The sequence below is a fragment of the Bos taurus genome, unplaced genomic scaffold (assembly GCF_002263795.3).
Source record: "Bos taurus isolate L1 Dominette 01449 registration number 42190680 breed Hereford unplaced genomic scaffold, ARS-UCD2.0 Leftover_ScbfJmS_1578, whole genome shotgun sequence".
Classification (NCBI taxonomy): domain Eukaryota; kingdom Metazoa; phylum Chordata; class Mammalia; order Artiodactyla; family Bovidae; genus Bos; species Bos taurus.
The window spans coordinates 86349-113400 of NW_020190675.1; the positions used below are offsets into that span (position 1 = coordinate 86349).

Sequence of the window (27052 nt, forward strand, 5' to 3'; positions counted from 1 at the left end):
ATGTAGTTAATTAACCTATTTGTTGACGTCACTGAGGCACACAGGCTCTCCGTTGCAGGGTGTGGGGTCTTTAGCTCAAGTGTGCCGTGTCTGGATCCCTGGCGGCTGATCCCGCCCGGGGCCCCTAAGTAAGGAGCGCCGAGTCTCAGTCAGGGGCCCAGCGAGGTGGCCCTCGGGTGTCACGTGCACAGCATGAGTCTCAGCCCTTCCCAGGTCGGTTCTCCTCAGTAAAGGAGGCTCCGTTATTTGCTTCCTCAGCCCTTGCCGTCTGTCGTGAGCGTCTTCCCGTCTGACACTTACGACAGATACCACACTGGCCCTCAGCACAGGCCCGCCTCTCCTGAATCTCCCTGTCTGCTCTCTATGCTGCACTCTGGACCATTTCCTCAATGCTATGCTCCGACTTCATACCGGGCTGCTCAGCTGTCTTCTTGGCTGCATGACTTTTTAACGTGTTCAATCTACTGGACTGTTCACGTTGAAAATTTTCACCTCTTTTCAGTGACCACCTTACATGCTTGCCTCCCTTTATTTTTCTGTGACCATGGTTCCCTCTGTGTGTCCACATGGGTGGAACCTTCCTCTGACCTCCAGATGATCCCCAAGCCAGGGCCACACCGCCTGCCTCCCCTGCTTTGCTGTGGTTCCCCTCCATTTGGGGAACTTTCTTTCTGCCCTTGTCTGTGGCTACATGTTTCAGAAACACTCTCCAGAGTACGTCTCAGGGTTAGGAGCAGAGGAGGCTCTGGGTGGGCACCACACTCAACCCCTTCGGTGCAGTCTCAGCCCGCAGCCCTTCACATCCCCCCTCTTCTGCTGTGACCTCGTCTGGAAATTGACCATGATGACGGCAGCAAGAGCCCGCAGCCCCTCTGAGGGCTGGGGTCGGGACAACAGGGAGAGGAGGAACCTCAGGCGCAGAGAAAGGGCACCACCGCCCCAGGTACATGAGCAGCAGGCACACATTTACAGGATCATCTGTTTTCCAACAGAGTGAGAGCTCTGACCCCAATCAATACCTCCTAAAGCTTGCAGGTGAGGACAAGACTGGGAGGACACTGTGCCCAAGGACCCCGGGGCCCTGAGGAGGCAGGAAGCACCCAGGGGCTTGTTCCAAGGAAGGCGGGCTGGACGGTGATGCGATACAGAGAGACGCCCCGAAGGGGCTGCGATGGGGGAAACCCACACTCCAGGGCAGTGGAGGAGTCAATTTTCTTCCTTATTCCCTGAAGCCTCCTCTGGGCTCTCAGCCACATGGACTCCACTGAGCCCAGGGACACTCTGATCACTTGCCCCTCATAAAGAGCAGACTTATGGACACAGAGGGGAAGGAGAGGGTGGGACGAATGGAGAGAGTAGCATGGAAATGCGCACACCAGCACGTGTAAAACAGACCACGCGGGAATGTGCCCTGTGACTCAGTGAGCTCACACAGGGCTCTGTACAACCCAGAGGGGAGGGAGGTTCTAGAGGGAGGGATGTGACACACACGGCCGATCCATGCTGATGTGTGGCAGAACCAGCACCATATTGTAAAGTAATGATCCTCCAATTTAAAAAAAAGTGTGTCTCTGGGTATCTGAGCCCTGTGGGCAGCAAGAGACAGCATCCTCCCCAAAGCATCTCCAGCGCCTGCTGACCCCGTCCACGGAGAGGACCGTGGGTCCTCTCACGTGCAGGCAGAGGAGGAAGCAGACCCCGAGGGGAGGCTCTCAGAGGGAAGGACATGCCCTGCTTGCCCACACCTCAAACGGGTGTCTCAGGAACACACTGGGACTGTCACAGGAACAACGCCTGGCTTTCAAGAAGAGGCTGTTCCCCTTCCTGTGGGGACACTGATGTGACAGCCGCGTGACAGGAAGCCCCAGCCCCAGAGAGGACACACCCTGTGGTCCGCCTGTCCGGAGGACACCCAGGTCTCCTCCATCCTCACAGCCTGGACCGCAGGGAAGAGACGCCATGGCCCCCGCGCTCCCCGCCCTGCTCTGCCTTGGTGAGATGGGAGGGGCAGGGGGAGCCCTGGTCTGGAGGGACCCCCCAGCCAGCCTGCTCATTCAGGGGACCCCAGGGCCCAGGAGACTCCCGGGGTGGAGAGGCGCTGCTCAGAGCTGAGGGCACACCTCTCACAGGGCGCTCTCTTCCAGGGCTGAGTGTGGGCCTGAGGACCCAGGTGCAGGCCGGTGAGTCTCTCCCAGGGCCCAGCTCCCTCCTCTCGTGGGGACAAGGTCACCCCCAGGCCGTGGGCATGGGGAGGGCACCTCGGGGGTCACGGAGGGGGAGTCTGGGAGATCTGGGCTGAGAGCCGGGACCTGGGGGGGACGCCTGGTGAGCCCCCCTTTGATTTCCTTCCAGGGACCCTCCCCAAGCCCACCATCTGGGCTGAGCCGGGCTCTGTGATCTCCTGGGGGAGCCCCGTGACCATCTGGCTGCTAAGTTGCTTCAGTTGTGTCCGATTCTGTGCAACCCCATAGACGGCAGCCTGCCAGGCTCCCCCGTCGCTGGGATTCTCCAGGCAAGAACACTGGAAGGGGTTGCCATTTCCTTCTTCAATGCATGAAAGTGAAATGTGAAAGTGAAGTCGCTCAGTCGTGTCTGACTCTATGCGACCCCATGGACTGCAGCCTACCAGGCTCCTCCATCCATGGGATTCTCCAGGCAAGAGTACTGGAGTGGGGTGCCGTGGCCTTCTCCTGCTGGAAGAGGTAGATAACAGTAATTGTCTTAAAGAGCTTCAGTGAACTGATCTTCCACTGGGGTGCCCAGAACACAATGGGAAAATCCCTTCAATAAATGGTGCTGGAAGAGCCAGATGACAGCAGGCAGGAGGGTGAAGCTGGACCCTCAGCTCAAACTATAAGTGAAATCATCTCAAAACGCAGCAGAGACACAGGGCCTGGAACCATGAAAGAACAAGAGGAAGACACAGGGGGCGCGTCGTGACATGGTGTGGACAAGGGTTCTTTGGATACGACACCAAAAGCACAGGCAGCAAAGACAGAACCAGACCAGGGGGGTCCGGTAAATAAAACCCACACAGCAAAGGAAACAGTCCCAGGAAAGGCAATGGGTGCAACGGGAGAAGATGCGTGCAAACCACACATCTGATAAGGAGCTACTTCTCAAATGTACAAGGAGCTCACACAACTCAACCCAAAGTAACACCAACCCGGTTTTTAAATGGGCACAGGACCTGAACAGGTATCTCTCAAAAGACGACGTCCAAATGACCAAACAGACATGGAAAGGCGCTCAACATCCACCAGTCCTCAGGGGAGCACACGCAGGAGACAGTGAGATGTCACTGCACGTGTTACACACACTCGACTCCCAGGAAAAAGACAGGTGCTGCCAAAATGCAGAGGGAAGAGAACCTTGTGCATGGTGGTTGGGAAGGCGTCGGTGCAGCCACCGTGGAAAGCAGTGTGGAGTTTCCCCAAAAAACTAAACGTAGAACCACCTACCACATGACCCAGCAATTCCCTCCAGGGTATGTAGCCAAAGAAGAAGCCAGGACCTCAGAGACGTATCTGCACTCCTGTGTTCTGCAGCGCTGTTCCCAGTAGCAGGATGCGGCCACAACCTGGATGTGTGTCGATAGATAAAAGCACAAAGAAAATGCCGGACACACACACACACACACACAATGGAGTCTCACTCAGCCTTTAAAAAAAGGGAATCCCTCCTTTTGAGACAACATGGGTGAAGCTGGAGAACATTAAGCCAAGTAAAGTAAGCCAGACACAGACAGGCAAACGCAGCAGGAGCTCACTGAGTGTGGAATCTAAAACAGACTCGGCGAAATGTAGGAGAATGTAGTCCCCAGAGGCTGGGAAGGGGATAACGGGGAGGTGCTGGTCACAGGGAACAAAGTTTCCTGGACACCGATGAGTAAGTTCTGGAGACCTGATGTGCACCGATGTGACTAGAGCTGACAGTACTATACTGTAGACTCAATCCTGCTCAGAGGGTATTAATCTCCTTAATAGCCAAAGGAGATTTCACCGTTAATGACGTCAGTGTTTCTCTAGATATGAGAAGATGCAAGAATTGGAACTCATAAAATCTTGTCCTGAAAAGACCTAACTATCTGGAGGCCTGTTCTGCCAGTTTTTCCCAGAGCACAGAGTGCCTCAATCATGGTTTTCATTCAGGGGCATTGAAAGTCAGCAGTTGCAGTGGTCATGATTTAATCTTTGTAGATGTAGATGGCAAATGTCAGTTTTCAGTTGGCAGAGCCCCCTTTTGCTCATAAACTTGACCAACAGTATCCAAAATTCTCTGGACCACCTGTCTTGTTAGCCTCTTGGTCCAGGAAAATATTCCCTCTTGTTGCTTCTTCCCATATCTAGAGTTACACTGTTACCATCATTGATCTTATGTGGCACTATATATTATTCTATTAGGGCCCTCAGACACTCATTTGACAGTGTAAGAAACAGTAATTTTGTGAAACAGGTGAAATGCAAATAACATAGCCAGCACTATTAGTAAAGTCACAAGTAAGACAAGTTAAGAGCGTCCATTAGATGTAGCCCAGTAGATCTCAGGTCATCTGACTTAGTCTGCTCTGTAGAATGTTTATCTTCCAGGGAAATTGTATATTGGCACCGTCTACAAGGCACATAGCCCCGTTTTCTAGTGTTACTAGACTGATTGTCCTCAGTATGATTTAATTGTTTCCAACACAGAGGAGACCTTAAACCTAAATTACCATAGCCTGGTGTTATCTATATAAATCCGTCCCATAATTATGGGAGATTTTTCCTCCTTTGCTGAAACTTTTCTTGTTACTCTGATTGAGCTTGAGTAATAGAAAAAAGGTCAAATTTATGGCCAGAGTCAGAGCAGTATTTTTAATTGGCCCAGTGAGGTGCCGGGAGCCAGCACGGGAGTTCCCACCCATGACAAGGTCATGCAGGAGAGCCCTGACAGGCAAGGCGAGTCAGGACTCGAGGGGCCCTCTAGACCTGCCTGAGCGTCTACCCCAAAACCAGAATCTGTCTGTTTTACTATTTTATGACTTTTACCAACTCCTCTGATATTCACGGGGGGCTATCCCTGACCACCTTTCTCTGTAAGAAAATCAACCCGACCACCTCTCTCTGAAGAAAATCAACTTAGAGCTCTAGTTAATAAGTCTCCTGGGCATAATAGAAGTGTTTCAATTCAAACCCCTCTGATGACTTTCTAGCTTGCCTGACAGGTTTGTTCGGAGTCCTGCAGCTAAACATGTGATTGTTCACAGCCTCCCAACCATGAGAGGCACGGGAAGCTTAAGATATTCTAATAATGCAGAGCTTCTCAGAGAGTTAAAATTGTTAGAATAGAACTAGTAGAGGATTTCTTTGTTGAGCTAATGCTTGCTGCCAAGTTTCCATATCCCTTACCTATTGTGTCCCTGGGAGTGTATTGATTAATATAGTTGGTATATAGAAATGTAAGTAGTAGCTTTAATGTTTGTAATCTTGGACCCTTGAGTTAATTCTTTTCTTGTTATAACCCACCACACTTTTGCCCTGTAGGAATGCAACTTTATCTAATGCTGTCAGAGGGTGGCACCTGACTTTAGAATAATCACCTTTAGAGAAAATAAGTTTTCTGATTGACTAACCATTATTCAGAAGAAAGGGTCATAAAATGTTAACAGGCCTCCTGGCCAAAAGATGATGTAAATCACCTAAATCCTTTGCATATGATAAGTTTGCAGAAAGAAAGCCTGGCTTCGATATAGAGTCAAGGACTGCTGACCTTGCATGACTCTACATCCCTTATTATCATCTATGCACAACTTAAGGTATAAAAGCTACTTTGGAAAATAAAGTTGCGGGCCATGCTCATCAAGCTTGGTCTCCCCATATAGTTCTTTCTTGCTTCCTTTTCTCTCCTTTTCTTCTCTGTTCTTCCTTCAGGATGAATGACTGGAGCATGGGGGCTCTCTGAGATGACTTACTTGCCTGGGCTTCTAAGACCCACTTGAGAAGGTGCTTAAGGTGGGGCACCTTCAGCGATTCGAGAGAGCGCCTGTGGCCTCTGTGGTCAGAGCAAGTTTGGTGTCACAAACTATTAGTTTCCCACATAAACCAGTCAGGTCAAGCCTCTGTCTCTCCCCTTTGCTATCCTTTTCGCCAACGCCGTCCTCCCGAGGGAATCCCTGGATCCAACCGGGGCTGGACCCCGGTAGTGAGGTGATCCCATTCAGTAACCTGAATATGACTATAATTTTTTAAGTAAATTTCTCAGGGCCAACCAGCTAGAGTCTTGTAGTAGAGAAATTTAACAAGGTAACCCAGAACTAGACACAGGTAATTGGCCAAAAACCCAACAATTGAATTGATTTCTAAAACTAGCATGGAATCAGACCTATGATAGAAAAGTCTTTGATTTATATGCAAAGGTCTAAGGAGTCAAGAAAACATAAATGATGATACAAATCGTCCAGCATCTTGGGCAAGCTGTCTACCTCTGATGTCGTTGCCTTCTCATCCTGATGTAGTGTAGTTTCTCCTGCTTAAGCATCATTTTAAGGTGAGATCAGATCAGCTGTCTTCTCTGTAAACCAATCCAGTGTAGGGGCCTTTGGATGTGGGAATTAATCTAAGAATTAATTTCCCTTCAGTTTCATTGTGCATGAGCTAGTTAAGAGTACCTGGTAAAAAAAAAGTCCTTCCATCCAGGTTGGAGACAGACCCTTAAATTATGTCTTTTTCCAGTCCTGGTTGCAGGTCATGAGGCATCTGGTCTTCATCCAAAGATAGATTACTGAGATAAGCTTCAGAAACAAACTTAGGGTGTTCTTTAAGAATTCAATTAAATTGTACATTAATATCACATAACAGCCAAGAACTATCTAAGAGGTGAGTCTTACTAGATGCAGACCTCCATTAACAAACTGGGATTTAACATTGTTTGGAAATATCTTTTTCTCCCTAAAGTTACCCTCATTGTTATCAAATATAACCAAATGAAGGCTAGCTTGTTTGCAAAATAGGTCTGTTCTCACTAATTTTGGTCTGATGATTTTTATAACCATAATTGACTATAGACTTTTTATTTTGCTGAAACATTTATAGTCTCAGACTGAACTGTTAAAATAAAACACGGCTGGGAAACTCACACCAAAGACTTATCACAGATTTTGCCTAACAAATCTAGGTGAATTCTTCCCTTTTTTAAGGTCTCAAAAAATTCTTGAGATTTTTGTACCCGTGAGATAACTTTCCTAACTCATTTGGTAAACTTACTGGAAACCTAAGAATTTCCAATTTTTTGGAGGAGTCAGATAGAGAGAAAACATAATTGTTTTGTTTATAACATTTAATTTTACCAAAGTATTGTCCTAATTCGTTTGAGAGGAAGGTTTTCCCTACTCCCTGAAAACCCGTAATTTTTCAGAGAGAAACCGTAAAAGTTATAAACATATTCGCTGCTTCTTTCAGTCCTTTTGTTAACTTTTGTGAAGTCATCAGGTTTTCTATTCGAATACCAGGACATATCAGAATGTTAAGAACTCCATATAATTTCTAGGGTATCTTATTAGTAATTAGTACTTTTACCATACATTTTAACATGAGTTGATTTGATAATTTGATCATTTGATAATCTTTTTCATGTAATTTAACCAACCAAATAAACACAGTTTAATATCTCTCTTGGGATGTTTCAGGGGCCCTCTGAAGCACCCCAAAGTTAGCTAGAGGTCAAAAGAACTTCAAAAGAATTCGATTTAGGAAGTTTTATCAAAAAGATCAGTTAAAAGGGTTTAGAACATTTGGTCAGATTTAGTCAACGTCGATGGGTGCATCATTTAGCTTGTTGATATGTCACAATGGGTGTAAAAACCAAGGCTCAACGTCTAGTGAAAGTCAGCTCCGCCATCTTGGACCTAGTTGGCTCTAACCAGTTTTCTTATGGCTGTGTCATTCCTAACAAAATCCATTTATCTAACTAGTTGTAACCCAATTTTAGATAATCTGATCGTAACTCTCTTTAGTATTTTTCACACCTTTTTCTTTCTTTTTTTTTTTTTATATACTGAAAACACACTTCCTACTTTCCTTTAGCAATCAAGAACTAACTTTTATATTAGCATTTTATAGATTTGTGAGCATAAATACCAGTGATAATTTCTAAAACCCTTGCTTTCTTAGAACATTTTAGGATGGCACCAAACATAGGTCAATTAGGTATTTAATACTGAATATTTCCCAGTTCTCATGAACCTGGAATTTATTGTTTAATTTAGAATTATTTGATTTGTAAGTGCTTACCTTTTTTAAGCCAGTTAAATAGACCTCATTTACAAATAACCTCAAAAATATTACCCAGACACAAAGACAAACCAAGACATATTTAGACATACACAGTGCAAGATCTAGCTTCATTTTCTAAGTTTAGTCATGAATTAGATATTACAATATAAAATTTACTAGTTTATAAAAAAAACAGTTGAAATAAATAAAAATTTTAAAGTCTTTTTCCCCTTTTCCCTCAGTCTCAGGAATTAGAGATGGTCTAGATACGTGTTCCTGAGAGCCCTCAAGGCACAGGGAAAGGCACTCAAGTTCTAACAAAATGGAGGCAGGTCTAAACCAAATGGTGGCCAGACAAAGCAAAATGGCCATCAAAAATCACAACACAGAACACAGAGTTAAAACACACACATATACCTGGCAGTCCTCATCAGACACTCCCTTAAATACAAGAATATAGTCTCTCAGAAAACCTCCTGTAGAGACATAGAACGTCAGATCAAAGATTTCAAAGGGAGGAAAGGAAGCCAGGTTGAAAGAAGAAGGTGGGGAGGCTGGAGAGGGGGCAAAAGGGGTGGCCTTACAGACGTCTCCTGCCACCGACAGACACCCAGGCGTTATGGGACGTTTCCCTCGGCTTCCAGAGAAGGGAGGACTGGAATTCGGCCCTACCAGAAATCAGACCAGACCAGAATCAGAATTCGAGTTCTCTGCCAAGAGGAGGTGATCAGTCTCCAATCCTCAGCTCAGGCTGAGGGCCCTTCAACCAGTATCCTGCGTCCAGGACCGGGGGACTAGAAAAACAAGGAAGGATAGGAAGGGTTAAGGAGAGGAAAGAGAGAGGGAAGGGGAGAGAGGTCAATAAAGTCTCTTGTTCCTTACTGGTCGGGGCACTCTGGCCAGTTGTCCATGTCAGGAGAAGACCAGGGACAAAAGGGTCCCAGTTGCGGCCACTGGGTCTGGTCCATTGTCAGGCAAGCTGGCCCCTGAGTACCCCGAGTGGTCAGGATGTCAGTCTCAGCCAAGAAGAGTCCCCACCAGAGTTGCCATTTGTTGCAGGAAGGAGGACCCCTTCCAGGGCCCGAAACTGGGCTCTTGTCTAACACTCGGAAATGAATTGTCCGAGGAGACACATGTGCTGACAAAGCAAGAGATTTTATTGGGAAAGGGCACCCGGGTGGAGAGCAGTAGGGGAAGGGAACCCAGGAGGACTGCTCTGCCATGTGGCTCACAGTCTCAGGTTTTATGGTGATGGGATTAGTTTCCGGGTGGTCTTTAGCCAATCATCCTAATTCAGAGTCTTTCCTGGTGGCGCACGCATCGCTCAGCCAAGATGGATGCTAGCGAGAGAGATTCTGCAAAGTGGACGGACAAGTGGTGTCTCCTTTCGACCTTTCCCAAACTCTTCACGTTGGTGGTGGCTTATTAGTTCCGTATTCCTTATCAGGATCTCCTGCCATAAAACAACTCATGCAAATGGTTACTATGGTGCCTGGCGAGGGTGGGCGGTTTCAGTCAGTGTGCTTCCCCTAAAAGAACCACTTCAAAAGGATAAACAGAGCAGGTTCTGTTTCCCTGTCTCCCCTCCCACAAGATGGCAGAGCTCAGCGCTGAGAGGACCCACTTTGGGCCCAGGCCCTCTCCTCTCCGGGAGAACAGTGGGTGCAGCCGCGCCACATCCCCAGGCTCCGGGCCGCTGCCTCAGAGACCGCCTCGCTGCTCAGCTCACGAGAGCACCAGGCCACAGACACACGTGGGGCCACAAAGCAGGAAGAGAAGAGACGGGGCTCTGTGCAACCTGCTCGGCCTCAGGGGTTAGAGGAGCACGGGCTCCTCAGACTTCTCCCTCAGGGCAGGGGCTCAACGGGGTGGGGGCACAGCATCATCTCCCCAGACGGGAGGGCAGGGGAGCGTCATGTCACAGAGCACGTCTCCGAGGCTCCAGAATCTCTAACTGGGCTGGGGGCAAAATCCCACCATAAGTCCGAACGGAGGCGGCTGCTTCTCCCAGCAGAAAGACACCAAAGCAGAGCCACAAGAAACAGCGAGAACCAGGAGCCGTGACTCTGCCCAGGGCAGCAGAGAAACCCCAAGAACCGGGAACCGTGACTCTGCCCGGGGCACCAGAGAAACACCAAGAACCGGGAACCGTGGCTCTGCCCAAGGCAGCAGAGAAACTGCAGGAAAATGGGAGATACACGAGCTCCCTTATTATGGAAAATAATTGTCCCAAAGCAGCTCAGTGAACTGATCTTCCACAAGGTGCCCAGAGCACAGAAGGGGAAAGGACAGTCCCTTCAATAAACGATGCTGGAAGAGCCAGATGACAGCAGGCAGGAGGGTGAAGCTGGACCCTCAGCTCACACTATACGTGAAATCATCTCAAAACGCAGCAGAGACTTAAACACAGGGCCTGAAACCATGAAAGAACAAGACGAGGACACAGGGGGAACGTCGTGACATGGGTGTGGACAAGGTTTCTTTGGATATGACACCAAAAGCACAGGCAGCAAAGACAGAACCAGACCACGGGGAGTCCAGTAAATAAAACCCACACAACAAAGGAAACAGTCACAGGAAAGGCAATGGGTGCAACGGGAGAAGATGTGTGCTGCTGGGGGCTGGCATGAGGACCTCCACCCATGGCAAAGGTCATGAGGAAGGAGGCTCGACATACCCAAAGGCGGGATCGAGCCTCGGGAGTCCCCCTGGAAATTCTCGAGCATCTATCCCCTAACCGGAGCCTGCCTACTTTACTACTTTGTGCTCTCACCTACACCTCTGACTTTACGGGGGGCTTTCCCCCACCACCTCTTTCGGAGAAGGAGTTAACTTAGAGCTCCAGTTAATAATAATTCCTGGGCGTGATAGGAGTGTTTCAACCTACAAACTCCTCTGAAGGTTCTCTATCCTGCCTGACAGGCTCGTCCGGCCACATGTGATTGCTCACAGCCTCCCAACCGTGAGAGGCACGAGATGCTTTAAACCTTCTAAAGACAGGTTCTTTAGAGAAGTTAGAAAAGTATTAGTATAGTATAGTGGGCTGATTAGAAATTGTATTGGTGAAGGATATTTCATTTGTTGAGCCAATGTTTGCTGCTAAGTCTCCACATCCCCTGCCGTTAATGAATATATAGAAGAAATAAGTATTAACCTTTGATATTAATCATGTTAGAACTTAGGCTAAGCAAATTCTTTCCTTACTTAAAACCCACTACACCCTCACCCTATAGGAATATAACTTTATCTGGTACCTTCGGAAGGTGGCGTCTGTTTCAAAAATAATCACCCGTGGAGAAATAAGTGTTCTGGTTGACTGACCGCTGTCACAAGGAGAGGGTCATAAATTGTCAGCAGGCCCCCCTGGCCAGAAGATGATGTAATACCCCTAAGACCTCTGTATACATTTGTATGAAGCACCTGACTTTGATCCCCGCGTGACTTTTGTATAACATCTCAGTGTATAAAAACAGACCCTGGAAAATAAAGAATGGGATCAGTTCCTCGAAATACTGGTCTCCCCATGTCGCTCTCTCTCTCAAACTCTGGCTGAGTTTCCATCTGGAGCACGGAGCCCGCCATGCTTACTAATTATGCCTGGGCTTCTAAGATATGACCAGGGAGGCCTCAGTGTCTCCTCTCCTTCAGGAGAACGGAAGGATGCCTGTGGCCTACATAAGTGGTGCAAGCTTCTTGTCTTGAAGTTTTATTGGTTTCCCGTGTAAACCAAGCTACTCAGCCTCTTTTCTCAACTGAATTTTCCAGCTGAGCTATCCTCATTCTATTACTCTTTATATCTCTAATTAATATTTAATTAAAGCCAGTGTATCCAGTGAACTCGCCAAAGCCGTCTCCCCTTCGAATACCCTGGGTCAGCCGGGGCTGGACCTCAGCAGTGTGCAAACCACACATCTGATAAGGAGCTACTTCTCAAATATACAAGGAGCTCACACAACTCAACGCAAAGTAACACCAACCCGGTATTTAAATGGGCACAGGACCTGAACAGATATCTCTCAAAAGACGACGTCCAAATGACCAAACAGACATGGAAAGGTGCTCAGCATCCATCAGTCCTCAGAGGATCACACGCCAGAGCCAGTGAGATGTCATTGCACGTTTTACAGACACTCGACTTCTAGGAAAAAGACAGGTGCTGCCAAAATGCAGAGAGAAGAGAACCTTGTGCATGGTGGTTGGGAAGGCAATCGGTGCAGCCATTGTGGAAAACAGTGTGGAGTTTCCTTAAGAAACTAAAAACAGAACTACCATATGACCCAGCAATTCCACTCCAGGGTATGTATCCAAAGAAGAAGCTGGGACCTCACACACGTATGTGCACTCTTGTGTTCTGCAGCGTTGTTCCCAGTAGCAGGATGTGGCCACAACCTGGATGTCTGTCGATAGATAAATGCACAAAGGAAATGCCAGACACACACACACAATGGAGTCTCACTCAGCCTTTAAAAAAAGGGAATCCCTCCTTTTGAGACAAGATGGGTGAAGCTGGAGGACATTATGCTGAGTAAAGTAAGCCAGACACAGACAGGCAAATGCAGCAGGAGCTCACTGACCTGTGGAATCTAAAACAGACTCGGAGAAATGGAGGAGAACATAGTCCCCAGTAGCTGGGAGCGGGGATAACGGGGAGGTGCTGGTCACGGGGAACAAAGTTTCAGGGATGCCGATGACTAAGTTCTGGAGACCTGATGTGCACTGATGTGACTAGAGCTGACCGAACTCTACTGTAGACTCAATCCTGCTCAGAGGGTAGCCCGGAAGTGTCCTCACCAGACCCGCAGACCAAGGTGAACTACAGGAGCTGATGGACACGCTAATTATAATTGGCATGACTGTGGTACTTATTTCACAGCATAGACAAAAGTCAGAACATCAAGCTGTGCATGTGGAACAGATACAATTTTTGTCGATTCAGTTCAGTTCAGTTCAGTTCAGTCACTCAGTCGTGTCTGACTCTTTGTGACGCCATGGATCACAGCACGCCAGACCTTCCTGTCCATCAGCACTCCCGGAGTTTACCCAAACTCATGTCCATTGAGTCCATGATGCCATCCAACCATCTCATCCTCTGTAGTCCCCTTCTCCTCCTGTGCTCAATCTTTCCCAGCATCAGGGTCTTTTCAAATGAGTCAGTCTTCACATCAGGTGGCCAAAGTATTGGAGTTTCAGCTTCAGCATCAGTCCTTCCAATGAACACTCACGACTGATCTCCTTTAGGATGGACTGGTTGGATCACCTTCCAGTCCAGGGGACTCTCCAGAGTCTTCTCCAACACCACAGTTCAAAAGCATCAATTCTTTGGCTCTCAGCTTTCTTTATAGGCCAACTCTCACATCCATACATGACTACTGGAAAAACCATAGCCTTGACTAGACGGACCTTTGTTGGCAAAGTAATGTCTCTGCTTTTGAATATGCTATCTAGGTTGGCCATAACTTTCCTTCCAAGGAGTAAGCGTCTTTTAATATCATGGTTGCAGTCACCATCTGCAGTGATTTTGGAGCCCAGAAAAATAAAGTCTGACACTGTTTCCACTGTTTCCCCATCTATTCCCCATGAAATGATGGGACCAGATGCCATGATCTTAGTTTTCTGAAATTTGAGCTTTAAGCCAACTTTTTCACTCTCCTCTTTCACTTTCATCAAGAGGTTTTTTAGTTCCTCTTCACTTTCTGCCATAAAGGTGGTGTCGTCTGCATATCTGAGATTATTGATATTTCTCCCAGCAATCAGGATTCCAGCTTGTGTTTCATCCAGTCAAGCGTTTCTCATGATGTACTCTGCATATAAGCTAAATAAGCAGGAGGACAATATACAGCCTTGACATACTCCTTTTCCTATTTGGAACCAGTCTGTTGTTCCATGTCCAGTTCTAATTGTTGCTTCCCACCTGCATACCTGTTTCTCAAGAGACAGGTCAGATGATCTGGTATTCCCATCTCTTTCAGAATTTTCCACAGTTTATTGTGATCCACACAGTCAAAGGCTTTGGCATAGTCAATAAAGCAGAAATAGATGTTTTTCTGAAACTCTCTTGCTTTTTTGATGATCCAGCAGATGTTGGCAATTTGATCTCTGGTTCCTCTGCCTTTTCTAAAACCAGCTTGAACATCAGAAAGTTCACGGTTCACGTATTGTTGAAGCCTGGCTTGGAGAATTTGGAGCATTACTTTGCTAGCGTGTGAGATGAGTGCAATTGTGCAGGAGTTTGAGCATTCTTTGGCATTGCCTTTCTTTTGGATTGGAATGAAAACTGACCATTTCCAGTCCTGTGGCCACTGCTGAATTCTAGATATTTGCTGGCATATTGAGTGCAGCACTTTCACAGCATCAACTTTCAGGATTTGAAATAGCTCAACTGGAATTCCATCACCTCCACTAGCTTTGTTCAAAGTGATGCTTCCTAAGGCCCACTTGACTTCACATTCCAGGATGTCTGGCTCTAGGTGAGTGATCACACCATCGTGAATACCTGGGTCATGAAGATCTGTTTTGTACAGTTCTGTGTATTCTTGCCACCTCTTAATATCTTCTGCTTCTGTTAGGTCCATACCATTTCTGTCCTTTAATGTGCCCATCTTTGCATGAAATGTTCCCTTGGTATCTCTAATTTTCTTGAAGAAATCTCTAGTCTTTCCTATTCTGTTCTTTTCCTCTATTTGTTTGCATTGATTGCTGAGGAAGGCTTTTTTATCTCTGCTTGCTTTTTTTTGGAACTCTGCATTCAGATGGGAATATCTTTCCTTTTCTCCTTTGCTTTTCACTTTTCTTCTTTTCACAGCTATTTGTAAGGCCTCCCCAGACATCCATTTTTTGCATTTCTTTTCCATGGGGATGGTCTTCATCCCTGCTCCTGTACAAAGTCACAAACCTCCATCCAGAGTTCATCAGGCACTCTGTCTTTCAGATCTAGTCCCTTAAATCTATTTCTCACTTCCACTGTATAATCATAAGGTGTTGGGGGCCGGCGTGAGGCACTCCGCCCATGACAAAGGTCATGAGGAAGGAGGCTAGACATATGCAAAGGCAGGATCGAGCCTCAGGAGTCCCCCTGGAAATTCTTGAGCATCTACCCCCATAACCAGAGCCTGCCTACTTTACTACTTTGTGCTCACCTACACCTCTGACTTTAGGGGGGGCTGTCCCCCACCACCTCTTTCGGAGAAGGAGTTAACCTAGAGCTCCAGATAATAAAAACTCCTGGGCGTGACAAGAGTGTTTTAACCTACAACCTTCTCTGAAGGTTCTCTAGCCTGCCTGACAGGCTTGTCCGGCCACATGTGATTGCTCACAGCCTCCCAACCGTGAGAGGCACGAGAGGCTTTAAACCTTCTAAAAACAGGTTCCTTAGAAATGTTAGAAAACTATTAGTATAAGTATAATGGGCTGATTAGAAATTGTACTGGTGAAGGGTTTTTCATTTGTTGAGCCAATGTTTGTTGCTAAGTCTCCATATCCCCTGCCCTTACACACATTAATGAATATATAGAAGAAATAAGTATTAACCTTTGATATTAATCACGTTAGACCTTAGGCTAAGTAAATTCTTTCCTTAACTAAAACCCACTACACCCTCACCCTATAGGAATGTAACTTTATTTGGGTCGTGTCTGTTTTAAGAATAATCACCCCTGGAGAAATAAGTGTTCTGGTTGACTGACCACTGTCACAAGGAGAGGGTCATAAATTGTCAGCAGGCCCCCTGGCCAGAAGATGATGTAACACGCCTAAGACCTCTGTATACATTTGTATGAAGCACCTGACTTTGATAAAAGTCAGGACTGCTGACCCCACTTGACTTTGACATAACATCTCAGTGTATAAAAGTAGACCATGAAAAATAAAGAATTGGGATCAGTTTCTCGAAATACTGGTCTCCCAATGTCGCTCTCTCTCTCACTCTGGCTGAGTCTCCATCTGGAGCGCAGAACCCGCCATGCTTACTAATTATGCCCGGGCTTCTAAGATCCGACCGGGGAGGCCTCAGTGTCTCCTCTCCTTCAGGAGAACGGAAGGACGCCTGCGGCCTACGTAAGTGGTGCAAACTTCTTGTCTTGAAGTTTTATTGGTCTCCCACGTAAACCAAGCTACTCAGCCTCTTTTCTCTACTGAATTTTCCTACTGAGCTATCCTCATTCTATTACTCTTTACATCTCTAATTAATATCTAACTGAAGCTATTGTATCCTGATCCTTGCCGACGCTGTCCCTGCTTCGAATACCCTGGATCAGCCGGGGCTGGACCCCGGCAATAAGGGATTTGATTTAGGTCATATCTGAATGGTCTAGTGGTTTTCCCTACTTTCTTCAATTTCAGTCTGAATTTGGCAATAAGGAGTTCATGATCTGAGCCACAGTCAGCTCCACGTCTTGTTTGTGCTGACTGTATAGAGCTTCTCCATCTTTGGCTGCAAAGAATATAATCAATCTGATTTCAGTCTTGACAATCTGGTGATATCCATGTGTAGAGTCTTCTCTTGTGTTGTTAGAAGAGGGTGTTTGCTATGACCAGTGCGTTCTCTTGGCAAAACTCTATTAGCCTTTGCCCTGATTCATTCTCTACTCCAACGCCAAATTTTCCTGTGACTGCAGGTGTTTCTTGACTTCCTACTTCTGCATTCCAGTCCCATATAATGAAAAGGACATATTTTGGGGGGGGTGTTAGTTCTCAAAGGTCTTGTAAGTCTTCATAGAATCGTTCAGCTTCTTCAGCATTACTGTTTGGGGTATAGGCTTGGCTTACCGTGATACTGAATGGTTTGCCTTGGAAACGAACAGAGATTATTCTGTCATTTTTGAGATTGCATCCAAGTACTGCATTTCGGACTCTCTTGTTGACCATGAGGGCTACTCCATTTCTTCTAAGGGATTCCTGCCCACAGTAGTCGATATAATGGTCATCTGAGTTAAATTCACCCATTCCAGTCCATCTTAGTTCGCTGATTCCTAGAATGTCGATGTTCACTCTTGCCATCTCCTGTTTGACCACTTCCAATTTGCCTTGATTCATAGATCTGATATTCCAGGTTCCTATGCAATATTGCTCTTTACAGCATCAATTTTCTCAATTATACCTCCGTCAAGCTGAAAAGGTTTTCTTTCATTTAATTACAGCAGGCACGTTTGGAGTTATTCCATTTCTCATTTTAGGCACTTGCTCTCATGCTTAAAATACGTATTTACATTTTTATTTCTGAACACGTATGCATTCTCCTCCTCCTTTAGAAAAGACAAAGTACTAACGGTACTTCACCTGAACTCTGGGTACTCATATACACGTGTGTGGGCATGTGCACGTCTCTCTCCATGCACATGTGTGGGTGTGTTTGTGCGTGCAAGTGTGTGTCTGCGTACTTTTCCAAAGCTCATTTTCGGCCATGTGTTCCTCTCTGTTGCATCTCACTGTCTCTCTGCCACCTCTCAGTATTCCTTTCTGTGTGAAAACTATCAATATCCAAGAACTTGCACCTCTGGAAATGCCTTCTCTCACCCTCATTCTCTTTTTATCAAGTTGCTTGAGAACACATCCTATTTGGAATCCAGCGTGTAACTCAAGTACTAGGAGAGGAAAACGCTTGTCAAGGTTAAGGGCCCAATGCCCCCAGAGCCCACCTCTTCTCTGAGGACCTGGCGGTTTGAGGCTAAGGCACGGCCCACAGCGGGAGGCGGTGCCGAACCTTCTGGAAGCTGGGGCTGTGCTCTGCATGAAGCCCTCACTTCTGCCCCTTGCAAGTGCTCCGACTCAGGGGGAACTCTTCCTGGTTAATGCCTGACAGCATGGCTCCAGTATCCTTTAGTGCCCCCTTTTGGTAGGGGGCAGTCTGCTCCCTGTGGGCTGGTCATTCGCTTGATAATCTGCGTTTTCCACTGGAAGTAATTTCAGGACATTTTCAGGGCCTCAGTCCAGTCTGCCTTTTTTTACTTGAATTTTACTTAAAATAGAATTAACTGTTTCAAATTGTATAATTCAGTACCAAATACTTTTTAAATTTAACCTTCAGTTTCTCAGTTTATTATGAAAGGTCAAGATACGAATGTTACTTTTTTTTTTACCATGTAATTAATTAACCTATTTGTTGTATATAACCTATTTGTTGTAATTAATTAACCTATTTGTTGATGTCGCTCTGGCACACAGGCTCTCCGTTGCAGGGTGTGGGGTCTTTAGCTCAAGTATGCCGTGTCTGGATCCCTGGCCAGTGATCCCGCTGGGGCCCCTAAGTAAGGAGCGCCGAGTCTCAGTCAGGAGCCCAGCAGGGCGGCCCTCGGGTGTCACGTGCACAGCATGAGTCCCAGCCCTTCGCAGGTCGGTTCTCCTCAGTAAAGGAGGCTCCGTTGTTTGCTTCCTCAGCCGTTGCCGTCTGTCGTGAGTGTCTTCCCGTCTGACACTTACGACAGATACCACACTGGCCCTCAGCACAGGCCCGCCTCTCCTGAATTTCCCTGTCTGCTCTCTATGCTGCACTCTGGACCATTTCCTCAATGCTATGCTCCGACTTCATACGTGGCCGCTCAGCTGTCTTTTTGACTGCATGACTTTTTAACGTGTTCAATCTACCGTATTGTTCACGTTGAAAATTTTCACCTCTTTTCAGTGACCACCTGTTCTACAAAATAATTCACATGCTTGCCTCCCTTTATGTTTCTGTGACGACGGTTCCCTCTGTGTGTCCACATGGGTGGAAACTTTCCCCGACCCCGAGATGATCCCCACTGCCGGGGCCACATGGCCTACCTCTCCTGCTTTGCTGTGCTTCCCCTCCATTTGGTGAACTTTCTTTCTGCCCTTGTCTGTGGCTTCGTGTTTCAGAAACACTCTCCAAGCACGCCTCAGAGTTAGGAGCAGAGGAGACTCTGGGTGGGTACCACACTCACCCTCTATGTGCAGTCTCAGCCTGCAGCCCTTCACATCCACCCTCTCCTGCCATCACCTCGTCTGGAAATTGACCATGACGATGGCAGCAAGAGCCCGCAGCCCCTCTGAGGGCTGGGGTCGGGACAACATGCAAAGGAGGAACCTCAGGTGCCGAGAAAGGGCACCACCGCCCCAGGTACATGAGCAGCGGGCACACGTTTACAGGAGTATCTGTTCTCCATCAGAGTGAGAGCTCTGACCCAAATCAATACCCCCTAAAGCTTGCAGGTGATGACAAGATCGGGAGGAGACTGTGCCCAAGGACCCCGAGGCCCCGAGGAGGCAGGAAGTACCAGGGGCTTGTTCCCAGGAAGGTGGGCTGGACGGTGATTCGATAAAGAGAGACACCCCTGAAGGGGGTTGTGACGGGGAAAACCCACACTCCGGGGCAGGGGAGGAGTCAGTTTCTATCCTTACTCCCTGAGCATCTCCTTTGGGTTCTCGGCCACATGGACTCCGCTCAGCCCAGGGAGACGCTGACTGTGTGTCCCTCATAAAGAGCAGACTTGTGGACTCAGAGGGGAGGGAGAGTTGGGACGAATGGAGAGAGTAGCATGGAAACGTGCACACCAGCACGTGTAAAACAGACCACGGGGGAGTGTGCCATGTGACTCACAGAGCTCACACAGGGGCTTTGTGACAACCTAGAGGGGAGAGAGGTTGTAGAGGGAGGGCATGTGACACATAAGGCCGATCCATGCTGATGTATGGCAGAAACCAGCACCATATTGTAAAGTAACTGTCCTCCAATTAAAAAAAAAAAAAAAAAGTGTCTCTGGGGATCTGAGTCCTGCGGGCATCAGGGGCTGGCATCCTCTCCGAAGCATCTCCAGGGCCTGGTGACCCCATCCACAGTGAGAACCCCACAGGGATTGCTATCGGTGGGCAGAGGAGGAAGCAGACCCCGAGGTGAGGCTTGCAGAGGGAAGGCCATGTCCTGGATGCCCTCTATTGGAAGGGGCATCTCAGAAATACACTGGGACTGTAATGGGGATGACGCCAGGCTTTCAAAAAGAGGCTGTTCCCCTTCCTGTGGGAACGCTGAAGTGACAGCCGCGTGACAGGAAGCCCCAGCCTTGCAGAGGACACACCCTGTGGTCTGTCTGTCCGGAGGACACCCAGGTCTCCTCCATCCTCACAGCCTGGACCGCAGGGAGGAGACACCATGGCCTCCACGCTCCTCGCCCTGCTCTGCCTTGGTGAGATGAGGAGGGGAAGGGGGAGCCCTGGTCTGGAGGGACCCCCAGCCAGCCTGCTCTGTCAGGGGACCCCAGGGCCCAGGAGGCTCCCGGGGTGGAGAGGTGCTGCTCAGAGCTGAGGGCACACCTCTCACAGGGCGCTCTCTTCCAGGGCTGAGTGTGGGGCTGAGGACCCAGGTGCAGGCCGGTGAGTCTCTCCCAGGGCCCAGCTCCCTCCTTTCATGAGGACAAGGTCACCTCCAGGCTGCGGGCAAGGGGAGGGCAGCTCAGGGCTCACGGAGGGGGAGTCTGGGAGGTCTGGGCTGAGAGCTGGGGCCTGGCGGGGGCGCCTGGTGAGCCCACATTTGATTTCCTTCCAGGGACCCTCCCCAAACCCACCATCTGGGTTGAGCCGGGCTCTGTGGTTCCCTCGGGGACCCCCGTGACCATCTGGTGTCAGGGGACCCTGGAGGCCCAGGTATTCCATCTGGATAAAGAGGGCACCTCAGTCCCCTGGGACAGACAGAAACCCCCGGGGCCCAGGGACAAGGCCCAGCTGGCCATCCCACAGATGACGGAGCAGCACGCAGGGAGCTATCAGTGCTACTACAGCACCCCCACTGGCTGGTCAGAGGGCAGTGACCGCCTGGAGCTGGTGGTGACAGGTGAGGGACTCTCGGGGGCTACGGGCTCTGCCCTCAGGAAGGGGTCTGCTCTCAGGGGGTGTCCCTCTCACAGCCCAGCCCTGGGCGGGGGGGGGGGGAAGGGGGAACCCCACAGATCCAGCTGCCTCCTTCTCTCCTAGGATCCTACAGCAAACCCAGCCTCTCAGCCCTGCCGAGCCCTGTGGTGACCTTGGGAGGGAGCGTGACCCTCCAGTGTGGCTCCCATCAGGGATTTAACAGATTCCTTCTGACCAAGGAAGGAGAAGATGAGTCCTCTCGGACCCTGGATGGACAGCGAGCCCCCAACTGGCAGACCCAGGCCCTGTTCTCCGTGGGCCCTGTGACCCCCGGGCACAGGTGGATGTTCAGATGCTACGGCTTTTACAGGGACACCCCCCAGGTGTGGTCGGCCCCCAGCGACCCCCTGGAGCTCCTGGTCTCAGGTGAGGAATCCCATCCTGACCCCATACATTTGTGCAGACAAGACAACTTACCGGGGTCTCTGCTCCCAGGGGAGCCCCTGTGAGAGGGTGGGGAGAGGAGCGTGGGGCTCACAGGACAGACACACAGACTGAGACACGGCGAGGCCTGGGGCCGGGCCGGGAGAGGGGGGTTCATGGGGAAGCGGTCCCAACAACCGACGCGTGTCTCTCCCCAGGGCTGTCTGGGAAGCCCTCCCTCCTGACCTCGCAGGGCCCTGTCATCACCTCTGGACAGAACCTGACCCTCCAGTGCCGCTCTGATGTCAGCTACGCCAGATTTGCTCTGTTCAAGGAGGGGGGACAGGACCTCCCCCAGCGCCCTGCCCGGAGGCCCCAGGAGGGGCTCTCTCAGGCCGACTTCCCCCTGGGCCCCGTGAGCACCGTCCAAGGGGGCCGATACAGATGCTACGGTGGACACGGCCTCTCCTCCGAGTGGTCGGTGCCCAGTGAGACCCTGGAGCTGCTGGTGGCAGGAGAGGAGCCAGCGGGTCAGTCGGGGACCAGACTCTGCACAGGCCCCACGGGGGAGCCCCAGGGATGATGCTGGGACCAGGGGGAGGGGTCCCGGGGAGGGACAGAGAGACGGGGTCGGGGAGGGGAGAGACTCTGAGAAACAGAGACTGTGCTGAGGGGCCAGAGAGGCCCACAGAGTCTCGCTCAGAACCAGGCCCGGCGGCCGCACCCCCTTCCTCTCTGCAGGACGGCTCAGAGACAGACCCTCCCTCTCGGTGCGGCCAGGCCCCACGGTGGCCCCCGGGGAGAATGTGACCCTGCTGTGTCAGTCAGGAGAGAGGACGGACACTTTCCTTCTGTTCAAGGAGGGGACAGCCCATCGCCCCCTGCGTCTGCACTCCCAGGACCAAGCCGGGCGGTACCAGGCCGAGTTCTCCTTGAGCCCTGTGACCTCAGCCCACGGGGGCACCTACAGGTGCTACGGCTCACTCAGCACAGACCCCTACCTGCTGTCACAGCCCAGTGAGCCCCTGGTGCTCGTGGTCTCAGGTGAGGCCCAGTCTGTCCGTCTCACTCAGCAGCTCGGGGCTCTGCCCTGGGAGCGCAGGACGGTGGTGGAGGAGGGGGCGCTGAGGGAGGGGCCCCCTGAGGGAGGGGCCTCGTAGCCCGCACCCCGCCCCTTTCTCCCGCACTGGGGTCCCGGAGGGGCAGGTGGGCAGTGCCAGGGTCTTCGGGAGGCCACAGGGCCGTGCAGGGCAGAGGGGAGTGAGATGGGGACCCCGGGTGAGCCCAGGGCACCTCTTCCTGGGCTCAACCTCCCAAGGTCCCATTCTCCCAGCCACAGACGCAGATTTGAAGCTATGGACTGTCCGGGCTCTATGCTCAGGGGAGACAGCCCAGCCCAGGGCGGTGTGGGAGCTGGAGGATCTAATACCCCCTCAGATCATCAACACAGACTGCAGGGGCTCTGGGCTGCCGGGTGAACGGCTAGGGGTCGGGGGGCCAAGGCTGGGGGAGCAGGGCTGTGGAGGGGGAGGCGGCCCCACCCCCACCCTTTTCCTGACCCCCAGCGGCCACCAGGCATCCATTCCATCAGCTCCACCCCTCAGTGGAGTCAGAAACTGCAGAAAGGGAGCAGGCTCTTGGCAAGGTGGTGGCGGGTCTGGGGAGGAGCAGGGCTGAGTTAGGCCCCGGTTCAGGCGTCTCTGGAGACACTGATGTGGACTCCCTCACCGTCACCACACCCCCGTGCGGGCCTCAGCTTCTCCCAGTGTAAAAGGAGAGACCCGTGCCCCAGATCTTAGATTTCCTCAGTTCTGACCTGGGTGTGACCCTGCATCGGACAAGGAGCACAGGGAGCCCCCGAGGAGGTGACTGTGGGGGGCCTGTTCCCTCTACTGCAGCGTGTGGGGAGGGAGGGGAGGACACAGAGGCCCCTCCGTGCAGCCTGCCCCTCCCCCCGCCCCCGCTGCGGTGGGGGAGGGGAGGGGACAAGGGAGGACCCTCAGCTCCAGGTGAGACCCTCGGACAGCCCCCTGCAGGTGAGGGCCCCCCAGAGCAGGAAGCTAGTGTCCTCCTGGGGGCCAGCTCAGGAGGAGCTCAGGGTGCCCACGGCCCTGGTTCCAGTCCCGGCTCTGCCACCTCCAGGCTGGGTCACCAGGGCCCCTGAGTGATCTCCCTCTCTGTGCCTCAGTTTCCTCGTCTGTAAAACGGGTGGAATGGGCTGAATGTGGATGCATAGACCCCAGCACGAGTCTGCACACAGCAGGTGCCCAGCTAAACGGCACCCCTGGCTCACTCAGGCGTCTCTGGTGCCCCAGGCCTCACGTGGTACCTGAGTGCCCTCATCGGGGTCTTGGTGACCTTCGTCCTGCTGCTCCTCGTCCTCCTCTTTCTCTTCCTCCAACACCGGGGTCAGGACAGATGCAGGAAGTCACGTGAGTAGGGAACGGGGTGACTCGGACCCCTGGAGGCCTTAGGGCATCAGACAGAGGGAAACCAAGGACATGGGAACAGTCAGTTTAAAAAATGTTTTCCCACCATATGGAGGTTCCTTAAAAACGAAAAGCAGAATTATCATGTGATCCAGCAAATCCACTGCTGGGTATATGTTTGAACAAAATGAAAACACTAATTTAAAAAGATACAAACATTCCAATATTCATGTAGCCAATTTACAATAGCCAAGATATGTCAGCAACCCAACTGTCCAGCACAGATGAATGAACAGAGAAAATGTGGTGTGTGTGTGTGTGTGTGTGTGTGTGTATATATGCCCACATATACATAGAATGGAATATTACTCAGCCATAGAAAAGAAGGAAACTCTGCCATTTGCAACAGCACACATGAACCTAGAGAGTATTACGCTTGCTGAAATAACTCGGAGGAACATAAACGCTTTATGATAGCATTGGTACATACTGAATCTGGAAAATAATACAAAGGAACATATATGAAAAACAGAAACAGAGTCCTTGATACAGAAAAATAACTAATGGTTACCGGGGGGTCGGGCAGATGAGGGGTGTGGACTAGAGACACAGACTACTGTGTATGAAATAAGCAAGAAGGATATACTGGATAGCACAGGGAATGTAGCAATTATTTCGTAATAACTTTAAATGGAGTATCACCTATAAAAACATTGAATCATATGTTGTATGCCTGAAACTAATATATTACAAATCAACGATATTTCATTTAAAAATTTTTCCAGAATCTCAAATCTGAAAATCTAGTGGAAAAAAACACCCACGGTCAGCCCACATGCACTCACTTAAGCCATTCCCCTCCTTCTCAATGTCACAAACTGACACACGCACCACAAGCCCAGGCTGCCTTCTCTCCTCCTGAATCCCACGTGGAGGGCGGGGGCACCATGTCCCCGGGGCCGAGCCTCTGTCCCGAGACCCAGCCCAGGCTGAGGCTGATTTCCAACCTCCGACAGGGGCGGCAGACCCAGGGCCTGAGGACAGGGGCCCGCAGAGCAGGTAACTCCCGCCCCAACACCCCCAGAGCCCCCCACCCACAGCACCCCACCTTCTCCCCCTGACACAGTGTCTCCTCCTCAGCTCCAGCCCAGCCACAGGCGCCCAGGACCAGGCCATCTGTGAGCAGGAGAGGCGGCGGCCCACGGGAGGGCACAGAGACTTCTGGAGGCAGTGGGGGGGATGCTCAGAAGGATGGGGGACCGGGGCTGGGGACTGAAACCCCACACAGCACTTTCGGGTGCAGGGTGGGGGGGGCACAGAGACCTCTGGAGGCCGTGGGGGGGATGCTCAGAAGGGTGGGAGACTACACAGCAGCCCCCCACCCAGGGTGCAGGGCGGGGGCTCCAGCCCTGAGGCTCTCTGAACCCTACCTAGCGGTGCCCTCTGCTCTGCTGCAGATGCTGCCGTGAGCGACACACACTCTGAGGTGGGGCTACAGCTGGACCATCGGGTGAGACCCTTGCTCCCGTCTGGCCACCACAGACCTCCTGTTGCCAAACTCAGCCCAGCGCACGTGTTGCTGTGCTCACACCCCAGCTCCAGCCACGCCCACCCCACCCCTCCTTCCCGGCTCCCTGGGTCCTGCTGTGACCCCACCCTCCCCTTGCCCTGTGACCTCACGGCCCCTCCTTCAGGGCGCCATGTCCTCTGGCTGACCTTATGGTGTAGGGGTGCAGCCCCAGGTCTCATGAGGATGCGTGCATCAGTGGATGGCCCACACGGCCCAGGCCCCCCTCCTTCAGCCCCCAGCAAAGGGCACGGGAGAGCGGGCGCCACCCCCCAGGCCCTGCAGGTACGGCAGGCGCTCAGCTCGTGGTGAGAGGGGCCCCACGCCAACAAGCTGGCGGAGTCCCAGAATGCAAGGTGCTGATGAGGAAAGTAAATCAAGAGACGGCACTGGGCGCTTGGGGCGGGCAGACTCGGGAGGAAGGTCCTGAGGCAGGAGGGACGCGCTTTAGCAGGAAGACGGCTGTGTGCCAGGCCAGATCAGCAAGAGGTCCGGGCTCAGACAGAAACCAGGGCTGCACAAAGCTCCCAGAGGCTCCTGGGCATCAGGAGGCCCCTGGAGTTTCCACCAGGAGAGAGAGCTGACCTGACCCGAGGGCGGCGGACCCAGGAGGCACCTGTCCTGCCTCACTGCCTCCCTCCAGCACAACAGGCGGGAGGCAGGCCCCCAGGAGGGGACGGGCGCCCTGTGAGCCCCCGAGATCACTAAGGCGGGAGGCACCCCCTGTCCTCCCGGTCGGGGGGATTCCGGGAAGGATGGACAGATGCACAGCAGATGGGTGCCTCCTCTCCAGGCCCCCAGGCACCCCATCTCACACACCTTCCCCCCCGCAGGCTGCTACATCTGAAGCCCCCCAGGACGTGACCTACGCCCAGCTGAACCACTCGATCGTCAGAAGGGGGATGGCCGCACCCCCGGCTCCCCCGTCAGGGGAGCCCCCAGCAGAGCCCAGTGAGTACGCTGCTCTCGCCGTTCGCTAGCCCAGGAAGGACCCGAGCCCAGGCTCCCGGGACCAGATCTCAGACCCCAGGAGGCACGGGAGCTGCCAGCAATGGACACCACCTAACCACAAGCAGCCAGTACCTGGGCTCCTAACAGACCACCAGGTGCCCCGGGGACCCTTTCCACTCAACTGGTTCTACCCTCAGAAACAGCATCCTGGACCCCCGGTGGCCCAGTGGTTAAGAGTCTGCCAGCCAATGCACAGGACATGGGTCTGATCCACTTGCTGCCGGACAGCTGAGCCTAGGGGCGCTGTAGCTGCCGAAGCCCTGGTGCCCAGAGAAGCTCTGGTGTTCCTCGAGAGAAGCCCGAGTGTGAGCAGTCCGTGCACAGCCAGGCAGCAGCCTCCACTCGCTGCAATCAGAGAGGGCCCACACGAAGCAGGGAAGATCCAGCACAGCCACAAAAAAACAGATTACTAAAACACTGAAAGGCATGTTTCAGTTTCCTTAAAAAAGATAATTAATATCCTCATTTTATAAAGAAGGCAACAGACTCTCAATTATCAGTGATTTTGAAAAAGGTCAGCACATTACTCCAAACGAAGGGAGGAACAGGGAAACAACAATGACAGGGGTAGCTACCAC

General features: G+C 51.0%; 2 protein-coding genes across 2 annotated transcripts in view; both read left to right on the plus strand.

Annotated features, from left to right (window-relative positions):
• The first annotated feature begins 1864 nt into the window (after nt 1–1864).
• LOC790255 (leukocyte immunoglobulin-like receptor subfamily A member 6) overlaps nt 1865–27052 on the plus strand; it is a 74744-nt gene continuing 49556 nt past the window's right edge. Inside the window, exons 1-2 of the mRNA XM_059884411.1 lie at nt 1865–1993; nt 2145–2180. Coding sequence (XP_059740394.1) covers nt 1960–1993; nt 2145–2180 — 70 coding nt within the window. The 5' untranslated portion in view covers nt 1865–1959. The remainder of the gene's footprint in view (nt 1994–2144; nt 2181–27052) is intronic.
• The window catches only part of LOC132342123 (leukocyte immunoglobulin-like receptor subfamily B member 3), a gene marked incomplete in the record, with an annotated part of 90338 nt that continues 83532 nt past the window's right edge, over nt 20247–27052 (plus strand). Inside the window, 7 exon segments of the mRNA XM_059884414.1 lie at nt 20247–20383; nt 20535–20570; nt 20743–21027; nt 21168–21470; nt 21686–21997; nt 22209–22511; nt 23783–23899. Of these exon segments, the coding sequence (XP_059740397.1) occupies nt 20350–20383; nt 20535–20570; nt 20743–21027; nt 21168–21470; nt 21686–21997; nt 22209–22511; nt 23783–23899 (1390 nt within the window).